Source organism: Rhinolophus sinicus, chromosome 17 (assembly GCF_057876585.1).
Source record: "Rhinolophus sinicus isolate RSI-liver-muscle chromosome 17, RSI-T2T, whole genome shotgun sequence".
NCBI classification, from domain to species: Eukaryota; Metazoa; Chordata; class Mammalia; order Chiroptera; family Rhinolophidae; genus Rhinolophus; species Rhinolophus sinicus.
Genome location: NC_142517.1, coordinates 168,484,772 through 168,502,504, shown reverse-complemented (window position 1 = coordinate 168,502,504; position 17,733 = coordinate 168,484,772). Strand labels below are relative to the sequence as shown.

The 17,733-nt window shown below is 36.8% G+C and overlaps 1 protein-coding gene across 1 annotated transcript in view; it reads right to left on the bottom strand.

The window, feature by feature from the left end:
- Nucleotides 1-17,733, bottom strand: part of ITGA4 (integrin subunit alpha 4) — a 95,088-nt gene that overhangs the window by 6,990 nt on the left and 70,365 nt on the right. Inside the window, exons 18-24 of the mRNA XM_019752831.3 lie at nt 8,467-8,617; nt 6,873-6,968; nt 6,119-6,198; nt 5,459-5,548; nt 3,455-3,545; nt 1,140-1,247; nt 205-330 (exon numbers count right to left, since the gene is read on the bottom strand). Coding sequence (XP_019608390.3) covers nt 205-330; nt 1,140-1,247; nt 3,455-3,545; nt 5,459-5,548; nt 6,119-6,198; nt 6,873-6,968; nt 8,467-8,617 — 742 coding nt within the window. The remainder of the gene's footprint in view (nt 1-204; nt 331-1,139; nt 1,248-3,454; nt 3,546-5,458; nt 5,549-6,118; nt 6,199-6,872; nt 6,969-8,466; nt 8,618-17,733) is intronic.

Sequence of the window (17,733 nt, the reverse complement as noted above, 5' to 3'; positions counted from 1 at the left end):
ATAAATCATGAAACTGTATAGTGTATATTTAATCCTAGGTCTATCTCAAATTCCCAGTCATGCCTGTTCTTCATATGCAAGAATATTACCTGAACTTGTTTCTCTCTTGCTCTCCTCTAGCAACTCAAACCCACTGATTCTTGGCTTTAAGTATTTCACTTCTGTATGTTAGAAAGCACTACAATCTGAGAAACTAAAACTTACCAACAGCCTCTTATCAGTCTTTGACAAGAATTTGAGTATGTCTTTCAGGGTCTCCATTGCACCTTTTTCCTTCTCTGATGAACACTTTCTCTGATAATTTTTAAAATGGCATTCTCCAGTTGTAGTCTATAAACACAGCAAGAATAATTTTATCGTTCAATATGGGAAAGAACAACAAAAGCTACATGGTTTTACCTTTTCTAAAATATATCAAGTACTTGTGAAATTGTTAAAATAATTTTTTACAGATACATTTGGGAGAAATTAAATCAGTGCAGCAAAATCACAAAAAACCAGCAAAAAATTAGGGGGTTGGATATAGGTCCTAAACTGATCAAATGGTCTTGACCTTACAGAAATTAGGGCAATGTGAAAAATGGACATTTTGTCATTAGTATGAAATTAAACATTTCTTGGGCTTTAGACATAAAACAATAATGTTGTAAAAGCATGTCCTACCATGTAAATCTGGAATTCAAGTAAGATTTTAAAAAATTAGATCTCAAACCTACTTAGTAGGTTTATTTATTAATTGCTTGTCTTGAAACTGGGAGAGTAAACCAATTCTGATGAAGTCATCAATATAAGAACATTGATTCTTAAGTAGTGATTTGAATATTCTTCCTTTTAAAAAGGATAAATTATTGATTTTTAAACAGTGGTCTGAAGTTTTATGGGGAATTCTACCAATTAAATTACTTTCCCAGGTCCTTATCCCAAAGCAAATGTACTGAAGATATAGAGCCTAATTCTGTTATTGTCCAAGTCCAATGCAGAGATTCCACTGTTATCCTAGAGTTCTAATGCAATGTGTTCTATTCAAAGTATACTTAAGTGCACAGCAAATTCATAGCTTAGGGTGTCACTAAAATAAGTTAACAGAAAGCTCAATTTTAGCAATATTACTTACAATAAAGGAAGGAACGCATTGTTACCTGGACATCCAGAATGTTGAACAACTTATCAGTTTGGGGGATAAAAGAATTTGGTACCATTATTTCCACACTAACATTTGGAGCCACACTATGGCCAGTGTTGATAACCTGATAAGAAGGAAAAAATGTTAAAACAATTTTTAAATATTTTTCATAAATGTAAGTACAGATATTAATGAGCTTTTAGGTGGACCCACATGTTTCACACAGTATTTATAGTGATGGAGGTTTGTAGTTGGCAGCTGCACAGTAAAAGGAGACAGAATATCTATAGTGAGAACTTTAAAAAGTTGGCTAATAATTGCAGCCTCTAGTCATTATTCCCAGCCCTCTCCTTTGGTATTAATTAGGCCAAAATGTCCAGGGTGATGTTTTATTGTAGAAATAGTCTAAAGAAAGAGACGTCAAACAGTATATTTGTATGACACATGATATATCTAAAAAAAACCATGCTCAATTGGTCCTGATAACTATCCCACAAGGTGGTCTGACATTTAATTATTTGCGAGCTCAGGAAAATGCTAAGAGGTATTAGTTAATGATGTGCCCAAGATGAAATTTAAAAAGATGGCAAGAATTGGGACCAAAACTCAGGTGTTCTAATTTTAAATGTTATAATGTTTTCAAAAATCACTCTGTGCTGAAGGGGTAATCATCAGCAGTAAGTGAATAAAAATGTATTTTATTTCAGGGTAATTATAATGCTAAGGCATTCAGAAAACAAAGGGGTAGTTTATTGAGATTTAAAGAAAATACAACAGGTTTTTAAATAATAATGCATAAGGGAATGATATTTCATTGTTGTTGATAGATTTGGGGATTGCAGATCCTTGTAAAAGGAAATTGGGCCAAAATATTGCTTCCCTGAGAGTTTAACTATAAAACAAATACAATAAATCAGAAAAGAAATGTGCCACAATTTATGAATAAGATAGCATGATTCAGAGTTGGCAATAATCTTTTGAATGCCTATGATATAGATAAAGGAGAATGTCCCTGGCTTTCGGACAGCTGGTAGTTGCTAGGCCAGACAAGGACAGGGCAGTTTCAAAGGCGATGTCACAATGGGGAACTGGCAGTGCCCAGACCTTTGGACGAGATTATCCTGATGCTAGCAAATAATCCTTCTAAGCTACAATATTTTTCATCTTTGTTCACCTGATGACATTTAGGCCTCCAACGGCATCATACTTGGACATAATCACAAAACCTACAGTCTGAAAGTATGTCCAGTCCAGTCACTCCATTGTAATTTAACTAAAATACGTGTTAACTATTACTTATAAATTAATAAATAGGCATTCCAGAGTCCAGCTCAGTTTCTGTTTCAGTTTATCAAAGCACAAACCCCCACTGGGCTCCTGACAGGACCATTTCTTGGGACTTCAAAGGAGAAGGCTAAATTTTTTCAACACTATCCTATGCTAACGAAAACTTGAGTGTACATAGATTTAATAGGATTTCAAAATCATTCTTTTTCCACAGATTTGGAGGAGGGCCAGGAATTTGCATTTTGGGTAAATACCCCAAGTGACTCTGATACACATTTTGAAAAGCATTGCCTTTCAAAATATAATGTACCTACTTTAGACTCACATTCTATACATGGTTATACAGCGTTCAGAATATTTGGACAATGCTTTTGGCTCAAAAAATATTTTTGTGGACATTATCTCCAATTATTTATTCATCAGAAATACCCCAGGTGCACCACAAGTCTCAGTTGATAGTGAAATTTTTAAAAACTTATATTACTATATTAATACTTCTGGGTAATGATAGTACTTTTTACTTTTTATAAAGGTTATTGAATAAATGATGCATCAGTTGTCACAGGTCATATACCTATGGCTTGAAAGACTGACCAAGCAGACCTTGGGAGATAACAGCTTCCTTGGTCATCTTAGGGCTTTGATATAGCCTGAACCAAGAGGAGATTTCACTGATTTGCTCCTGAAGATGTCTTTCCTTGGCCTATCCTGTTTTCTGGATGCTCCTCTAGCAGATTCATTTCCTCCCCTAAGTTTGCCAGTTTCAGGCTTTACCTCTGTTCCTACTTGCTTACTCCCACCTGTACTGTAAGGAGACGTGGGCTTGAGTAACAAGGGTAAGACAAAGGGCAGGAAAGGAGCAGGAGGCTGAGAGGAAAGGGCTTGAGTTGCCACGAAGCAGCCCCCCCCTCCCCCCCCAACCCCCGTCAGCTGTAATGGGCCCAAGGCTGAGGCACATCACAGGGATGTGGTGTCCTCTCGAGCAACGCATCAGTAACATTCTTTCAATTTCCTATGAACATCAGCACAATCATCTTTTCTTACATGGAAAGTGAAGTTCATTGTCTCTGCCATGCATGTTTCAGGCTCATTTTCCTCCTTTGATCCATATACAAATGAAGTTGGGTTTACAAGCCTGATAGAAACAAATTCAAATTTAACTTTTTTTTCAGTGTTAACAATCTCATTCATTTATTCACAAAGTGCATATTGAGCATGTATTAGGTGCCAGGTCGTGCTGGCTGCAAAGATGGCATATTCATAATATACCTCGCCCCACTCGCGAATTCTGTACAGTCCACTTGAACATAGTTAATTGTCTTTTTTTGATGAGGTATTATAAACAGTTTTCCTCTATAATCTGGATTATAGCATATATCTTAAATGATATAGCACATATCATTTAAGATAGCATATATCTTTATCATGCTATAATCCAGACTATAGGTGCCTCCTAAGCACCATAAATACTTTTGGTTTCTTGGTAAGATAAGAATTTTAGTGAAAACGTAATGAAATTAGAAAGTTGTGTGCTCTGACTTGGATGACAATACCTCTTCCCACCAATATCCTTTGCTTGCCTTCCCAACACTGCCTGGCTCATTCGACTAAGATGATTCATGTAAATTTGACAAATACGAGATAAATTCTTAGCTTTTCCCCAGGGCTCCAGTATCCTCCTATACTTCAATCTATCTTACCTATTTTTGAGTTATTTCTTCTCATCCCCTAATTCCTGCTGGCTATTTGTAATGAAACCCAAGTCTGGGGAACAATTCAAATACCAAACAATTCTTATGGTAATTTTTTTGTGAGAATACAAGGTTTCCACATTTTTACCTGTGATTAGACATATGTATGGTCAGTAATGAACTTTAGGAAATACTTCTCTAGGGAAATTCTGACTACAAGTTGTGCATATTTGGCAGCAATAATAGGAGGTAATGCAAATTAGGGACCCGTTACACAGGAAAGAAATTAGAAATATTCAAATGCAGATTTAGGCAGCTTAATAGTTGTGAGTTTTTCTTGTATAAAATAACAAGATGTGGATAACAAAAATATAGGAAGACACTCATTACAGGAAAATCAAGGAGGGGATGTGAGACAAACATTCAAGCCCAGGAAACATGCTATCAGTTTTTCTTTGCTTCCCACTGACTCTAAGTCCTCCTCTCCCTTGAATGGCTTCCTTCATCCCACTGCTGGTTTTATCTCACAACCTTGATAATTCCATCAGTTTCAGACACTGATATTTTGTTTTTATATAATTATATGCAATATTTATGGGTGGTTAAAAATGATCACGGATGGTTTACATTTAGAGCAATAAGGAAAGGTCATCTGTCTATTCTGTATTTATCCTCAATTGCTTTTAAAATGTGATTTTACAGATTAATAGCCCAATAATTTCCATAAAACATTCAAGTTTTACTTACTACTCCTTTCATTCTTTCTCCATACATCTCCTTCTTGAATCAGAGTCACAACCAATGACTAAAATTATGAGGAATCAATGAATACCGGCTCTGGGGCCTTGGGTGAGCAACTCCATAATTCGTGAGCATACAGAGAGGAAAAGGGACACCCTGCATTCAGCTCTCTCATATCTCAATCCATTTGCCACATAGGTAGACACAGATTCTAGAGAGTAATGATGGCCAAGCGCATACTTCTTTAAACTTCACACTTGCCATGGCCACTGAGTATGATCATGTAAACTGCGTGCTGCTCAGCTCCCGGGGCCCCTGGCCTGCGCTGCGTCCAACTGAACGGCTCTACGTGGCCCTCTAGAGGCTTATCAGGCTCTTCCAGTAAGAAATCTCCCCCAGCGGGGCACTAGTTTGATGTGATCTCAGTGATTATAGAGGGCATTAAAACAATGAACACCTAGGCAAGGGACTGCAAGATCCAGGCAATTGTTACGAGATAGAAACAGCACAGGATCTTTTATACTTTTTCTAAAATATGGTTTTGACCAATAATGTCAACAAGAACGGAATTTTAAATCAGCCCTCAACTTTAGAGGAGGCCTCAATATCTACTTACCCATGAAGAGTGAGCAAGACTTCATACTTCAGAGGTATTGCTACAGTCACTTTGTTCTGCTTCAGATCGTCCATTTCCCCTTCATTATCACTACAGAAGCAAATAGAAAACACCCTGTTAGAATCCATCCAGCACAAGAATCATCTTCAGAGAGAATTACATACTATGTATACCTAATATACTTGGAGGTTGTTTAAATGATGCTTTTTTAGGGGAGTGGTCATAAAAGGAGAAGTGATAGTAGGAAATTTTTATGACAGGGTTGGCAGAAATTTGCTCTCATTATTTACATGATTATTTGCTTCTACTGTGTTTCCCCCAAAATAAGACCCAGCCGGATCATCAGCTCTAATGTGTCTTTTGGAGCAAAAATTAATATAAGACCCGGTCTTATTTTACTATAATATAAAACCCGGTCTTATATTAATTTTTGCTCCAAAAGATGCATTATAGCTGATGATCCGGCTGGGTCTTATTTTCAGGGAAACATGATATGCTGGTTGGAGGTTTTTTTGTGTTTGTTTCTTAGATCACAGAAGAGAACTTTTCTCCTGCCAGCAATGGAACACAGCTCCATGGTTCCACTAAGTTTCCCCTCTCCCCAAAAAAGTCAGGGGTCCATTTCCTTTAGTACAATTATTGTTTCCCAATGAAATATACCAGGCAGCATGCACTGTGATGTTGAGATCCTCTTCTGCTCTGCTGAGTGAGCTTGCATCCAGGAGAAAGCTAATATCTATCTGTAAAACACAGAGAAGGAAAGCTCATTTTTAAAATAATTTAAAACACATTGTTGTTAATAACCTGAATTTTAATTTTCCTTAAGAGTTTATCTTCTGTGGAATGTAAATTTGTAACTCTATTCTAGAAGCACAGGCTACCCCCTCTCTAGGGCAGTGAGCTATGAGGAAGCTGTTGGGTTTGTGGTAATTTTAAAGCACCAGCATTTCCACGAGTGACATTCAGAGACAAAGCCTCATCTAAATGTAGTAAAGACAGCAGGTCCAGACTGACAAAATTAGAGATGCTTTAACAACTTGAGTGAGGACTCTTGCCAGAAACACGTTTTTGTATAGCAGAGGTAACATGCCTGGCAGATAGGGCCACCTGGGGTGGGGCGCGGTGGGGTGGGGGGAGTGTTGGGGAAGAGTGAGACAGGGGAGCGGAATTCTGACTGATACATTCACATGCCCATCTTCAAATATATGCCCCCCCCTTTTTTTTTACAGTGAACATTGCCCACAATATAAATATAATCTCAAAGATCTCAAGCCCATTTGGTGTTGGTTTTATTTCATTGCTTATTTACCCTAGGCAAAAAAATAATAAATTATATATTTGTATGCCGCATAAACACAGGAAAAACAAAATTATTCATGTTGGCAAACAAGAATTATAAATGTTAAATGCTTACCCTTGAGAGATGATCTACATATATATAACCAACATTGCAGTCAAGTTTTACTATGCCAGAGCTATCTGTTACTTCACAGTTTATTTGCTTCTCTTCCTTAAAAAAAAAATAAAAGGTTTAGGTAGGAAGGAAACACAAAGTTTGTAACATATGTTTAACGGTGGTTTTTGAAAAAAAAAATCATTCCCCCCAAATTTACTTTCCTAGACAACTATTTTTGCTATAAATGGAAATAAATCATATATATAAATAATATATAATATAAATAATAAATCATATATAAATAATAAATCATATATACATAAACATATATAGACACATATATGTATATATATATACAAATATATATATGTGTGTGTATATACACACACACACACACACACACATATATATATATATATATATATATATATATATATATATATATATATATATATGTGTTGGTTTATTCTAATAGTCATGTAAATTCTCCACAGAACAATTCCTGGACTTGTGGCTTTCATCCATATTTGTGTGTTCCCTATTTAATTCAAGGTCCAGATCCCTGAAAAATCATGAAGCAAGGAATTCATAAGGTCTATATTTCATTGGCCCTCTTCGGTGTGGGGTGTGAGAATGTGTTTAAGATATTTAATTGCAAAAACATTAACCACCAGAGTGTATACACACATACACACACACTCATATGTATTCAGAGGATGCCAAAAAATGTATGCACATTTTAAGATAACATCTCTTAAAATGTTTTAGGCAACCCTGGTATATATACTCAAATATTTCAGGGAAATATACATCTCTATATGTATATGTGTAGATATATATTTCTCTAAATATTTGAGTTTTCCCTCTTACTATTGCAAAAGGAGTCTTAATGCTCTAGAGAAAGGGGTAATAGATATTTCTGAGAGGAAGAATTGGTCTCTGGATATGACATGGGTAAATTTGCTAAGGGATAGAGAAGCATCAAAGGAGAAGGCAATTGTGGATTTTGTCTTCGAAATTCCACCTTATTAATATTTCCCTGATGGATTTAAGTGTTGATGACCGAGGCATGGTGGTAAGAAAAGGTCTCCAGGTTCTTCAGACCCTTGCAGGAGAAGAGACACTTGCCTACAATGTGGTTGACACCAGGATTTTGGAATTTGTGGAGGACTGCAGGTTCTAGCATGGTGGAGGTCCTTTGGGAACAAGACTGGGTGTGTGAACTTCCAATGCAGAGCAGTAACTCTGGGAGGACCAGTATTGCTTGTGCAGGGACCCAACCAAGAGGAACGGCATCAAGCACCAGAAGAGGATGTACCAGTGAGAACAGCAATGAGACCCAAGAAGCTAACTGGTCAATTGTTTCTCTCTAGTAGTAGCATTTGGAAGCAAGAAGCTGACTCTTGATCTCAGTCAGATCTCAAAGGACCTGGCATTTTGATCAGGGGCATGGAGGAAGTCTCAAAAATCACTGGAAGCCCGAGAGATAAGTCTAAATAAGACACAGATATTTAGACCTCAAATTGATGAAGTGAATGATATAATTTATGCTTGTAAAAAATTAAGTAAAATATCATGTAGTATCATGCTATTGTATTTTTTTGATACTTACCAGATCTAAAATCTTAATGAAGTAAATCCCAGTGGGTAGTCTGATATGCAAAGTTGTTTCATATGCATCATCTCCAGCATTAAACAAGGATACATTCAACATTAACATCTTCATACTTCCAACAGCAAGATAGGTTTTATTTTCATATGGTCTAAAATTAAGTAATATTATTTAGTTCTTGTTTGGGAAGTTAAAATCACATCTCATTTATTTATCACAAACATAAAATATTAATTTGGAAAAAACCACCAGGGGGAAATGACCCCATGCAAGTAGATGTAAATCTATGTTAAAAAGAACACAATTTCCCATGTTTCAGATAAATTCAGTCAGCTATTACCCAAGAAAAGTTTTTTTTTAAATTAGTTAGAATTAAGCTAGTCTATTTTCTGTTTTACTTGTCTAACTTCTTCTATAATTTTAACATATTTTCCAATATTTTTCTAAAATCGTTTTTTTCTTTCTTTATTCTCAAATAGACATTGAACTAGCTGCTGCCCAAACCAAAGGTGGGAATGGAGGGAACTGGGAGAAAAGGAGAATAGAGTATTTCCACCAATAGAGACGATGTTTTGTGGAAGTGAACATGGCATGAGTACAGATTGCTAGGCCCAGTAAAGGAGTCCAACTCAAGTCTGTTAGTCTAGAATTAATTTCCTCAGACAGGCTGCTCACCTCTATCATAACTAGACCACATTAAAAACAGAATTGCAGAAATTCTCCACCATCCTGTGAATTGGGAAGAGGAGATTGCTCCAAATCCAGGCATGAGTGGGTCTGGCGCTGGCCCCAGTTCTTCTGGGGGAGTTGGGGTTCATTTAACATTCTTATGCCTCAGTCACCTCCCCTGTAATAATAACTACTATTCAGTGAAGCTTTGGGCCATGTACGTTCCATGAATTCCTCACAACAACACATTTATATATGAGGAACTGGAGGCTTAAGGAACTGATTCAAGGTCTCAGGACTAGAATGTTGTAAAGTTTCTAGGCAAATGCAAATCTCTTTGCTAACAGACCACTCACTTCACCTATGAGAGAGATAGAAGAGTTGAATGTCAAAGAAAACTGTTTTCAGTTACAGCATGATTCTACAAGCTTTCCTCAGAGATAGACCTTCATAAATATCCAAAAATTTAGAATTTAGAAAAAGTCGTTCAACCAGAGAAGGATGGAAGCCAAAGCAAAATACCAGGTGAGGATAATCGTAACAATAAGAAAGGTCAACATTTACCTAGCAGTTCAGGGTTTAGAAAGTTTCTTCAGTGTTTACATTGTATCATTTTAATCAACATCCTTATAGAAGATTAGTACTTGAATAAACTATTTCTGGAAATGCTAAACACACATGCATTTAATAGTTATTTGTGAATAAATTTAAGATAAAAGGTGTTTAAAGACAGAGTTTAAGAACATGTTTCAAAATGTATGCCTTTAAGCATTATTTGAAGATTCATGAATGAATGAGCATAATGGATAGATACTGCATAATAAGTCAGGTAATATGATCATTACTCCTTGATGCAAAACTTTTTTTTTAATCCCATCTTTGTAGAGCTTATATAGTAAAGGGCAGATTTATAAACAAACGTAAAAAAAATGTAAATTCATGGGAAAGAGTTAATGAATGAATGGCTCCAGGAGCCCAGGGCAGGGAACCACTTTTACCTGGTGGTATCAAAGGCATGTAGCTTTTTGATTTTCCACTATTTTGATGATTTAGGTTGAGCTGAATGAAGATTTAATTTTTGTTTTTAAACGAAGGTCTGAAAATTTCATGATTGAAACTTAGTTAATTTGAATTATACCCTTAATTGATTTCTCCAATCCACTTTCTCCAATCCAATTTCACACAGTTAAAGAGGGTCACTGTTCAGAAAGCAAACTTGGTGATGTCACATACCTGCTTCACGTCCTCCTGTGCCTTCAAGATAGAGTTCTAATTCATTAGCATGGTATATGAAGCCTTCAAGATCTGGTCCCTGCCTCACTTTCCATTGCACAATGCATGCCTTAGTTTTAGTCATACCTACCCACAAAGAGGTATCCAAATACACCACAGTGTTTTATATCTGACTTCAAGCTATCCCTCTATTTTTAACATCTTCCCTCTTCATGCATCTGGCTAACATCTTCAAATCTTAGAAGTTCTTCTAGCTAATACTTATTGCTAACCCCCTTCACCCAGCATCGCATTATCCGTAACAAAAGTGAGGTGTGGCTTCTCCCTCTCCCATAGCACACTGGGGCACCCTTATCCAGTATCTTCCAATTGTCTGTTTTTTCTTACCAGTAGACTAAGTTCTCCTGGAGAGAAGATGTTTGGTCATGGTTATCACTGTTTTCTCAGGCCCTTTCAAACAAATATGTGTGGTATGTATATATTACACACATTAAAACATCAAAAAGGGCTGGGTAACACTAAAGGAACACAGCAGAAAAATTGGGTAAATTATTGGATAAGTGATTATTAAGAGTTCATAACCACATCATTATAAAGTCTATCAAATTATAGCCATGTTTATCTGTTCTCAGTGTTACACAAATTTCAAATGTTTAATTAAGAAAGTAAGCATTCATGTGATCTGTACTCCTCCCACACAACCTTTTAGTAGCAGTACAACTATTAAATTGACCAATGAATTAAAGGCAACATCAATACTGGAAGGAGTATAATTTTTGAGAGGTAAATTATTAATTCTTATGAACCTCAGAATGTGAAAACAAATTATAATTTTAGATACATGTCCCCACTTTTATACTTTTAATAATATAACTCTAAGAAATTGGACAGTTCACTTAACACCTAAAAAGTCTTACCCTCATTCTTTTTTTTCCATTATAAACTTACTTATCAAGGTAGAACATTCATATAGAAAAATGCACATATCCTAAGTGTACAGCTCACTGAACTTTTACAAACTGAATATACACATGAAACCAGCAACCAGATCAAGAAAAACATATTACCAGCACCACAGAAACATCCTTGGGCCCCCTTCCTTCCAGGTACCACTCCCACCCACTATCCTGCTTTCACTAGTATAAACTGGCTTTGCCCAGCTCTATATTTCATATCAGTGGAATCACAGTATGTAATCTTTCTTTACTCAAAATGTATGTTATCAGGCTTCCTTTACTCAAAATTTTGTTTGTAAGATTAATCTACATTGGTACATGTACTTATAAGTTGTTTATCTCACTGGTGTATATATTCCATTTCATAAATTTACCACATTTTATGCATCCATTGAACTATCACTGGCAATTTCTAGCTTGGAGCTATTATAGTCTTCTGCTGAAATATATATATAATGCAATGGACTGTCGGTCTATGAGCAAACATTTATGGTTTTCTAACCTGGGATTAATTCCTTCAAATCTCTAAATCTCTATTTTAACAACCAGTTTATACTAATGAACTGCATTTAAATGAAATATACTATAAGGAACTATATTTAAATAACCTAAAATAAAGACATACTACAGAATTATCATATAAAAAGCAAGCTGTACCACCGAGTAGGAGTTCAAAAACTGCTGCTTGAAGGCCAAATTCAGATCTCTGCCTGGCTTTGTAAATAAAGATTTATTGGAACGCAGCCACGCTCATCCATTCATCTGTGGCAGCTTTTTGCATGACGCCAGCAGAGTCGAGTAGTTGACACAGAGATCTCTGCCCTACAAAGCCTCAATTATTTCCTATCAGTCCCTTCGTGGAAAAAGTTTGCCAGCTTCTGCCATAGAACAATCTGATTGCTAAGTATAATTAGTTTCCAAATAAGTATATAACATACTTAAAAACTACTATATTTAAAAACTACTCTGTATTATTCTGACAACAATAGAGGCTCATTTCAAACAGCTTAGGATGCAGAATTAGAGGAAATGGTTCCCAATCCTCAAAATTCCTTGCTTGGTAATGGAGACAGTGAAGAGAAAGGAATGAAGAGCATGTCCATATGTGGCCTTTCCAGCTTCTGATCCCCAGGTTTCAGAAGTTGGATGTGTCAGGAAGGATGTGAAGTATGACTAACGAAGTAGTAATTCTAAACAATGGCTATCATTGCACGGTGGACAAATTTGTCTCACGGATAGTGTGTTATTTCTCCCAGCATTTTAGGCAATGGCTGTGATTTACTCATTCCTGTAACCTCTGTGTTACGTAAGTACTCATCTGTTTGGTGTCACTGTGTTAAACGGCAGAGACGAAATACACAGGAACATGGCTGTCCTACATTCCCCTACTGTTCTCTAATCATGTTACAACCAAAGGAACCTAGGAGTTTCTAAAAGTAAACTTCAGCTTGACATTCAAGTTTAATTAAGACTTGTAGAAGAGCTGCCTAGAAATAGACATTTATAAAATATTCTGGCTTGTAACCAAAGCATTAGTCACTGAACACCTTTGGGAAAGAAGTTGGCACTTAGACAAGCAACAGAAGGTGAAAGCACTGCATAAACAGCTAGGTTCCAAGACAACGGCAAATTAAAGAGAAACACAATGTTCACATTTCAGCAGCAGACTCCTGGTTTATTTTCCATTTTTAAGCTATTTCGCCACATTACCATAATTACGATTCTACTCTTTTTCTTTTTTAAAAATATACATCTTACTGTATCTTGATTCATTAACAAGGTGCCATCGGAAAGATACCCACCAGCTTTTTATGGGAGACATAATAAAGGACCAGGTGCACATCTGGAAATGCGACAAGGCTGAACCAGAGACTTCCCCAGGAATCATAGTTCATTCTTCATTAAAACATGCACAATGCAGACGTGAAATTTACAAAGCAGCCTAGAATCCATGCAATTTAAACAAATCAAGGTATTCTGTACATACAGAATCAAACTTAATAAGTGAAAGAGGAAAAATGGGGAAATGATGTATTCCAGCAAAAAAGCTCTATGTTTCGCCTGAGTGAATGATATTGTTTTGTTTTGCAAGAATTGCTCCCCACATCTTAGTAAAATGAATGCACTTTGCCTCAATAAAGTGCTTCATAGATAACTTGTTTTCAATCAACATGCTGGAACAAAATACGATGTAAACTGATATGTACCTGGGTCAAGATACGTGAGTCACGTATTTGACAAAAGAAGTAGCCTGCATCAAGTGACTTACAGCCTAAGTAAAATTTTGTTTTGATATCCATCTACACACACATAAGGGGAAAAAAATACTGGAAAATTATTGTCTACTAAAATACATCAGTTACCTGACATTTAAGAAGATTTTATTGAATAAATGCAAACTCAGTGAAGTCTAGAGAAGCATAGCAGAACCTAAATTGAAAGACTAAATTAGGAATTGGTATGTTTTAGTGTTTAAGGCATTAGTGTATTCATCTTCCCCAAACTCGAAGAGATCAGTGAGGCAGGCACATACTTCTAGTATCTCCATTTTAAAAATGGACAATTTGGTTAGACTAGCTCTTTTGGGCGCTAATAGCATGGTTGCAGGTGTGGCACATTGCTCACTGTCTACCCAACAATGATTCCCCTTCTTAGCTGCTACAGAACCCTGGCTTATTTGGGCAGTAGGCAACATTCCCTTGATATTGCAGAAGATAAGCCCCTAGTTTAGCTACAGGGAATAAATTATGATCCATGTAATATGACCAAAATGACCCCATTCTCCTTCAACCATGATGGGTTCAGAGCTGAGAATATGACACAGGTCTGGGTAATCAGAATAAGAAGCCTACTAAGGCACTGCCCTTCCTGGAATGGTGGCCTCAAGAGGACACAGAATTTTGCTCTTGTCCCTTTTTTTTCTTGCTGGGAAACTTGGTGCTGCTGCAGCCATCTGGTGACCATAAGGGAAAAGCCAGGAGAACTGGAAAGTTAACTATGAATGTCCTGGTTTTTGCAGCTGCTCACTAAACCGGCAACCACCTCCTCCAGACTGACTGCACAGTATCCAAAATAATTAAGTGCCTTTATTGTTTACTTGCACTTAAAGGCATTCCATTTTTTAAATTTATTGGGGTGACACTGGTTAATAAAACTGTATAGGTTTCAAGTGTACAATTCTGTAATACATCATCTAGATATTGTATGCTGTGTTCACCACCCAAAGGTATTCCTAACTGATACGAAAACAGTTGTTCAGGAAAAGCCTACATCACGTATCCTGGAAGCATGACTGAGAAACAGAAGTTTACATCCGAACCTACATGAAGGACTTGATTTCAAACTGCCTATGGGACGACTAACACCTACTATTACATTTGTAATCTTGATAAAATATTTGTTCATCTTCATTTTGCAGTGTAAGTCTATTTGAATGTGATTTACTCTCCTGAGAAACTAGGTATTCAGGACAAAGCCTCAACTTAATGAAAACATGAGACAGAGTGCATAGCACTGTTTCATGTGCTGTGGGCAGTCTCATGGCAGTCTTCAGAAACTCATGTTCTTTACTGAGTAACTGCATTTACCTAAAGCAGGAGGGTGGCTCTGGGGCACATAAATACCCATTAGTTATGGGTAGGAGAATGCATAGAACATATGGTCGCAATGTGGCTGCTATGACTGAGGAGGGAGAGACGATGCCTATATGAGAGAGGCATCTATTAGTCTGATAAAGTATAATTTGCTACAAAAGCAAAGCAGTTTGTGAGAGACCTTCACTGTGGACCTAAAAAAATGATTAGAAGAGTTTTTATTTGAAAATCCCTCAAATAAGTTATTGTTTACCATGTAGAAATCACCAGTCACTTTCCGAATTGATGCAAAAGATGAGAGGCTTGTCCTTTACACTGGCATCCACGCCACCTCAAATCTCATAACACTAAAAACTACTGACACAGTTATAGTCAGCAGCATTTTGGGGGCGTAAAGAGATGAACTCTGGACAAATAACCAGTACATATGCAGAATCTATTTAGACTTCACTGGCACTATTTCATTTTATGGCCAAACTAAAACAATTTTTATCAGGCTCTCTAAATATTCCGACCATAATGTATCAAAAATAACAACCTTTATCAAACCTTCCTGTGTACTAGGTTGTGTGCTGCCCACCTGGCCTGCACTATTAAATTTTGTCTTAAAACCACCTTTCACAGAGTAGGCACTAGTTTACCTCCTCATCAATGAGGAAAGAGGTGTATAGAGGTTCAAAGATCCCTCTGAAAAGGTCATTCAGCTAGTCAGTGAGAGAGACAGTACTTGAACCAGGTTAGTTTGACTTCAAATCTGAAACTCGTCACCATTACCACACTGGTTCTCATATTTTAGAGTGGTACGAACCACTTAGAGTCTTATTAATAACGAACACTTGTGGCCTGGTCCCCACAGACTCTGAGTTGGATGGTCCAGTGCTTAGGAACCTGTATTCCTATCAAGCATTCCACGTGCTTTTACAAAGGTGACTCAAAGGCCACAGCCTGAGAAACACTGTCTCACCCTCTGTGGTATGCCATTTAAAATCATAATGGGCTTGATATTTAGACGACAAGAAATATTATCACTTGAAATTAAAAATGCAAAGTAGACAATATCTTACTGTAAGAAAACTGGTAACTCAATGAAATAATTCCATATTTCCTTCAATAAGATGTATTTTTATTTCTCAGGAAGGCAGTATTCTTAGTAATATTTTTGTATAAACTTCAATGTCCCCTTTTCTCCTAAGCCAGAGGAATTGCAATGAAAAGATGACAAAGGAGTATTTAAGAAAATGAAAAAAAAGAAAAAAAAAAAAAAAGAAAATGAAAACACTACTTATTTGTAGCTTAGATAAGCTTTCCCCCACACAACTCCTCTTATCAAAGACTTACGATAGCAAAAACAGCAAGAAAACTCAGCATTTTAGGAAGAAAATAACTACATGAGTGGGAGGGTTATAAAATTTTCAACTAATAAATTAACAAATGCACTACATTACATGCTGGGATACAAAGTAGTTAGTAGTCACTGTTTTTGGACTCTCTGAGCAGCGAATCTGGATAATTTAAGTATAAAGTCCAATTATCAATCAAATAGGTTAGGGCTTCTTGGCCTTCGATTGTGGATGCTCAAGGCTATATTGGCATTGTCTAAGTAAAAACAATTAATTTATTCTCTGCCATATGTGACCCCAGCCCAGCAGGATATTCAACACGGTTTATCAACCTTTTCACTCATTCTAAGCTGACTTCCTATCCCATTTATCTTAACAGCTATTTTGAATCTTTCCCCAGGCCTTTCAAGTTCCCAGACCCATCGTAAAGGCCCTCAATTTCCATATATGAACGTTTTTTGTGTTTTTTTTTCATCTTGGCCATCCATGAATTCTCTACATTTTATTTCTTTCCACATTAAGATTTCTTAACCAATGTCAAGCATCTTTTCATAGCCGTTTAGCTCAAGATAAGGATAACCTTAACTTCCTTCTAAGGTTAACTCTTTCACCTGAGTCTGACCCCATTCTAGTTTCCTTTAGAACCTTGTTCCATTCTCAGCAAACAACTATGTCACTCACAGTGTTCCAGGCATTGTTTTAGTCATTAGGAACACAAAGATGGAAAGACAGGAACCTGCATTGAAGCCGCTTACATGACCGTGTGGAAACAGGATAATGGTGATGGGTATAAATGCAATGGGACCAAAGGGCACAGGAGGACTTAGGTTTATGTAGCTGGAGACAGGGGACCTGACCGAGGAAACAGCTGAGATTTACAAGATACGTAAAAGCTAATCAAGTACATAAGTGGGAGAAGTGAAAAGATCCAGAGGCTCAGGAGAGCATGGTGTGGCCAAGCAACTATAAATAGTCTGCAATCGATGGAAAAAAGTCCCAGGGAATTGGTGAGAAAGAAAGGAGTTTAGAGTATAAATTTATAATGAGCCACTGAAGCACTGTTATCAGATGTGCATGTTAGAAAGCTCATTCTGGAAACATCATGGTAGAGAAATTAGAGTAATGCAAAGTAAGAGGCCAGTAGCCCAGAAAGAGGTAAAGCTTGGTGATCCAGGCAGGATACTGAGTGCCTGCCTAGCAATAGTGGTAGAGACAAAGAATTATGGTGGATAAAAAAACATGTAGGTGGTAGTATTATAGGACTTAATAACTTATTGGATGTGTCAGGGATAAGAAAGGGAGAAGAATGCAAATTGAGTTCTAGGTTGTTGGTTTTGGTAACTAACTAACTGTATGTCATTGGTGGACAGTGATTGGGTGCCCAGGAGGGCGTGCCCAATAGAAAACTGAATGTGCGGGTGTGGGGCTCAGAGATACTGATTTGGTCATTGGCAGTGTAAGCAGGCTAGGTGAGTC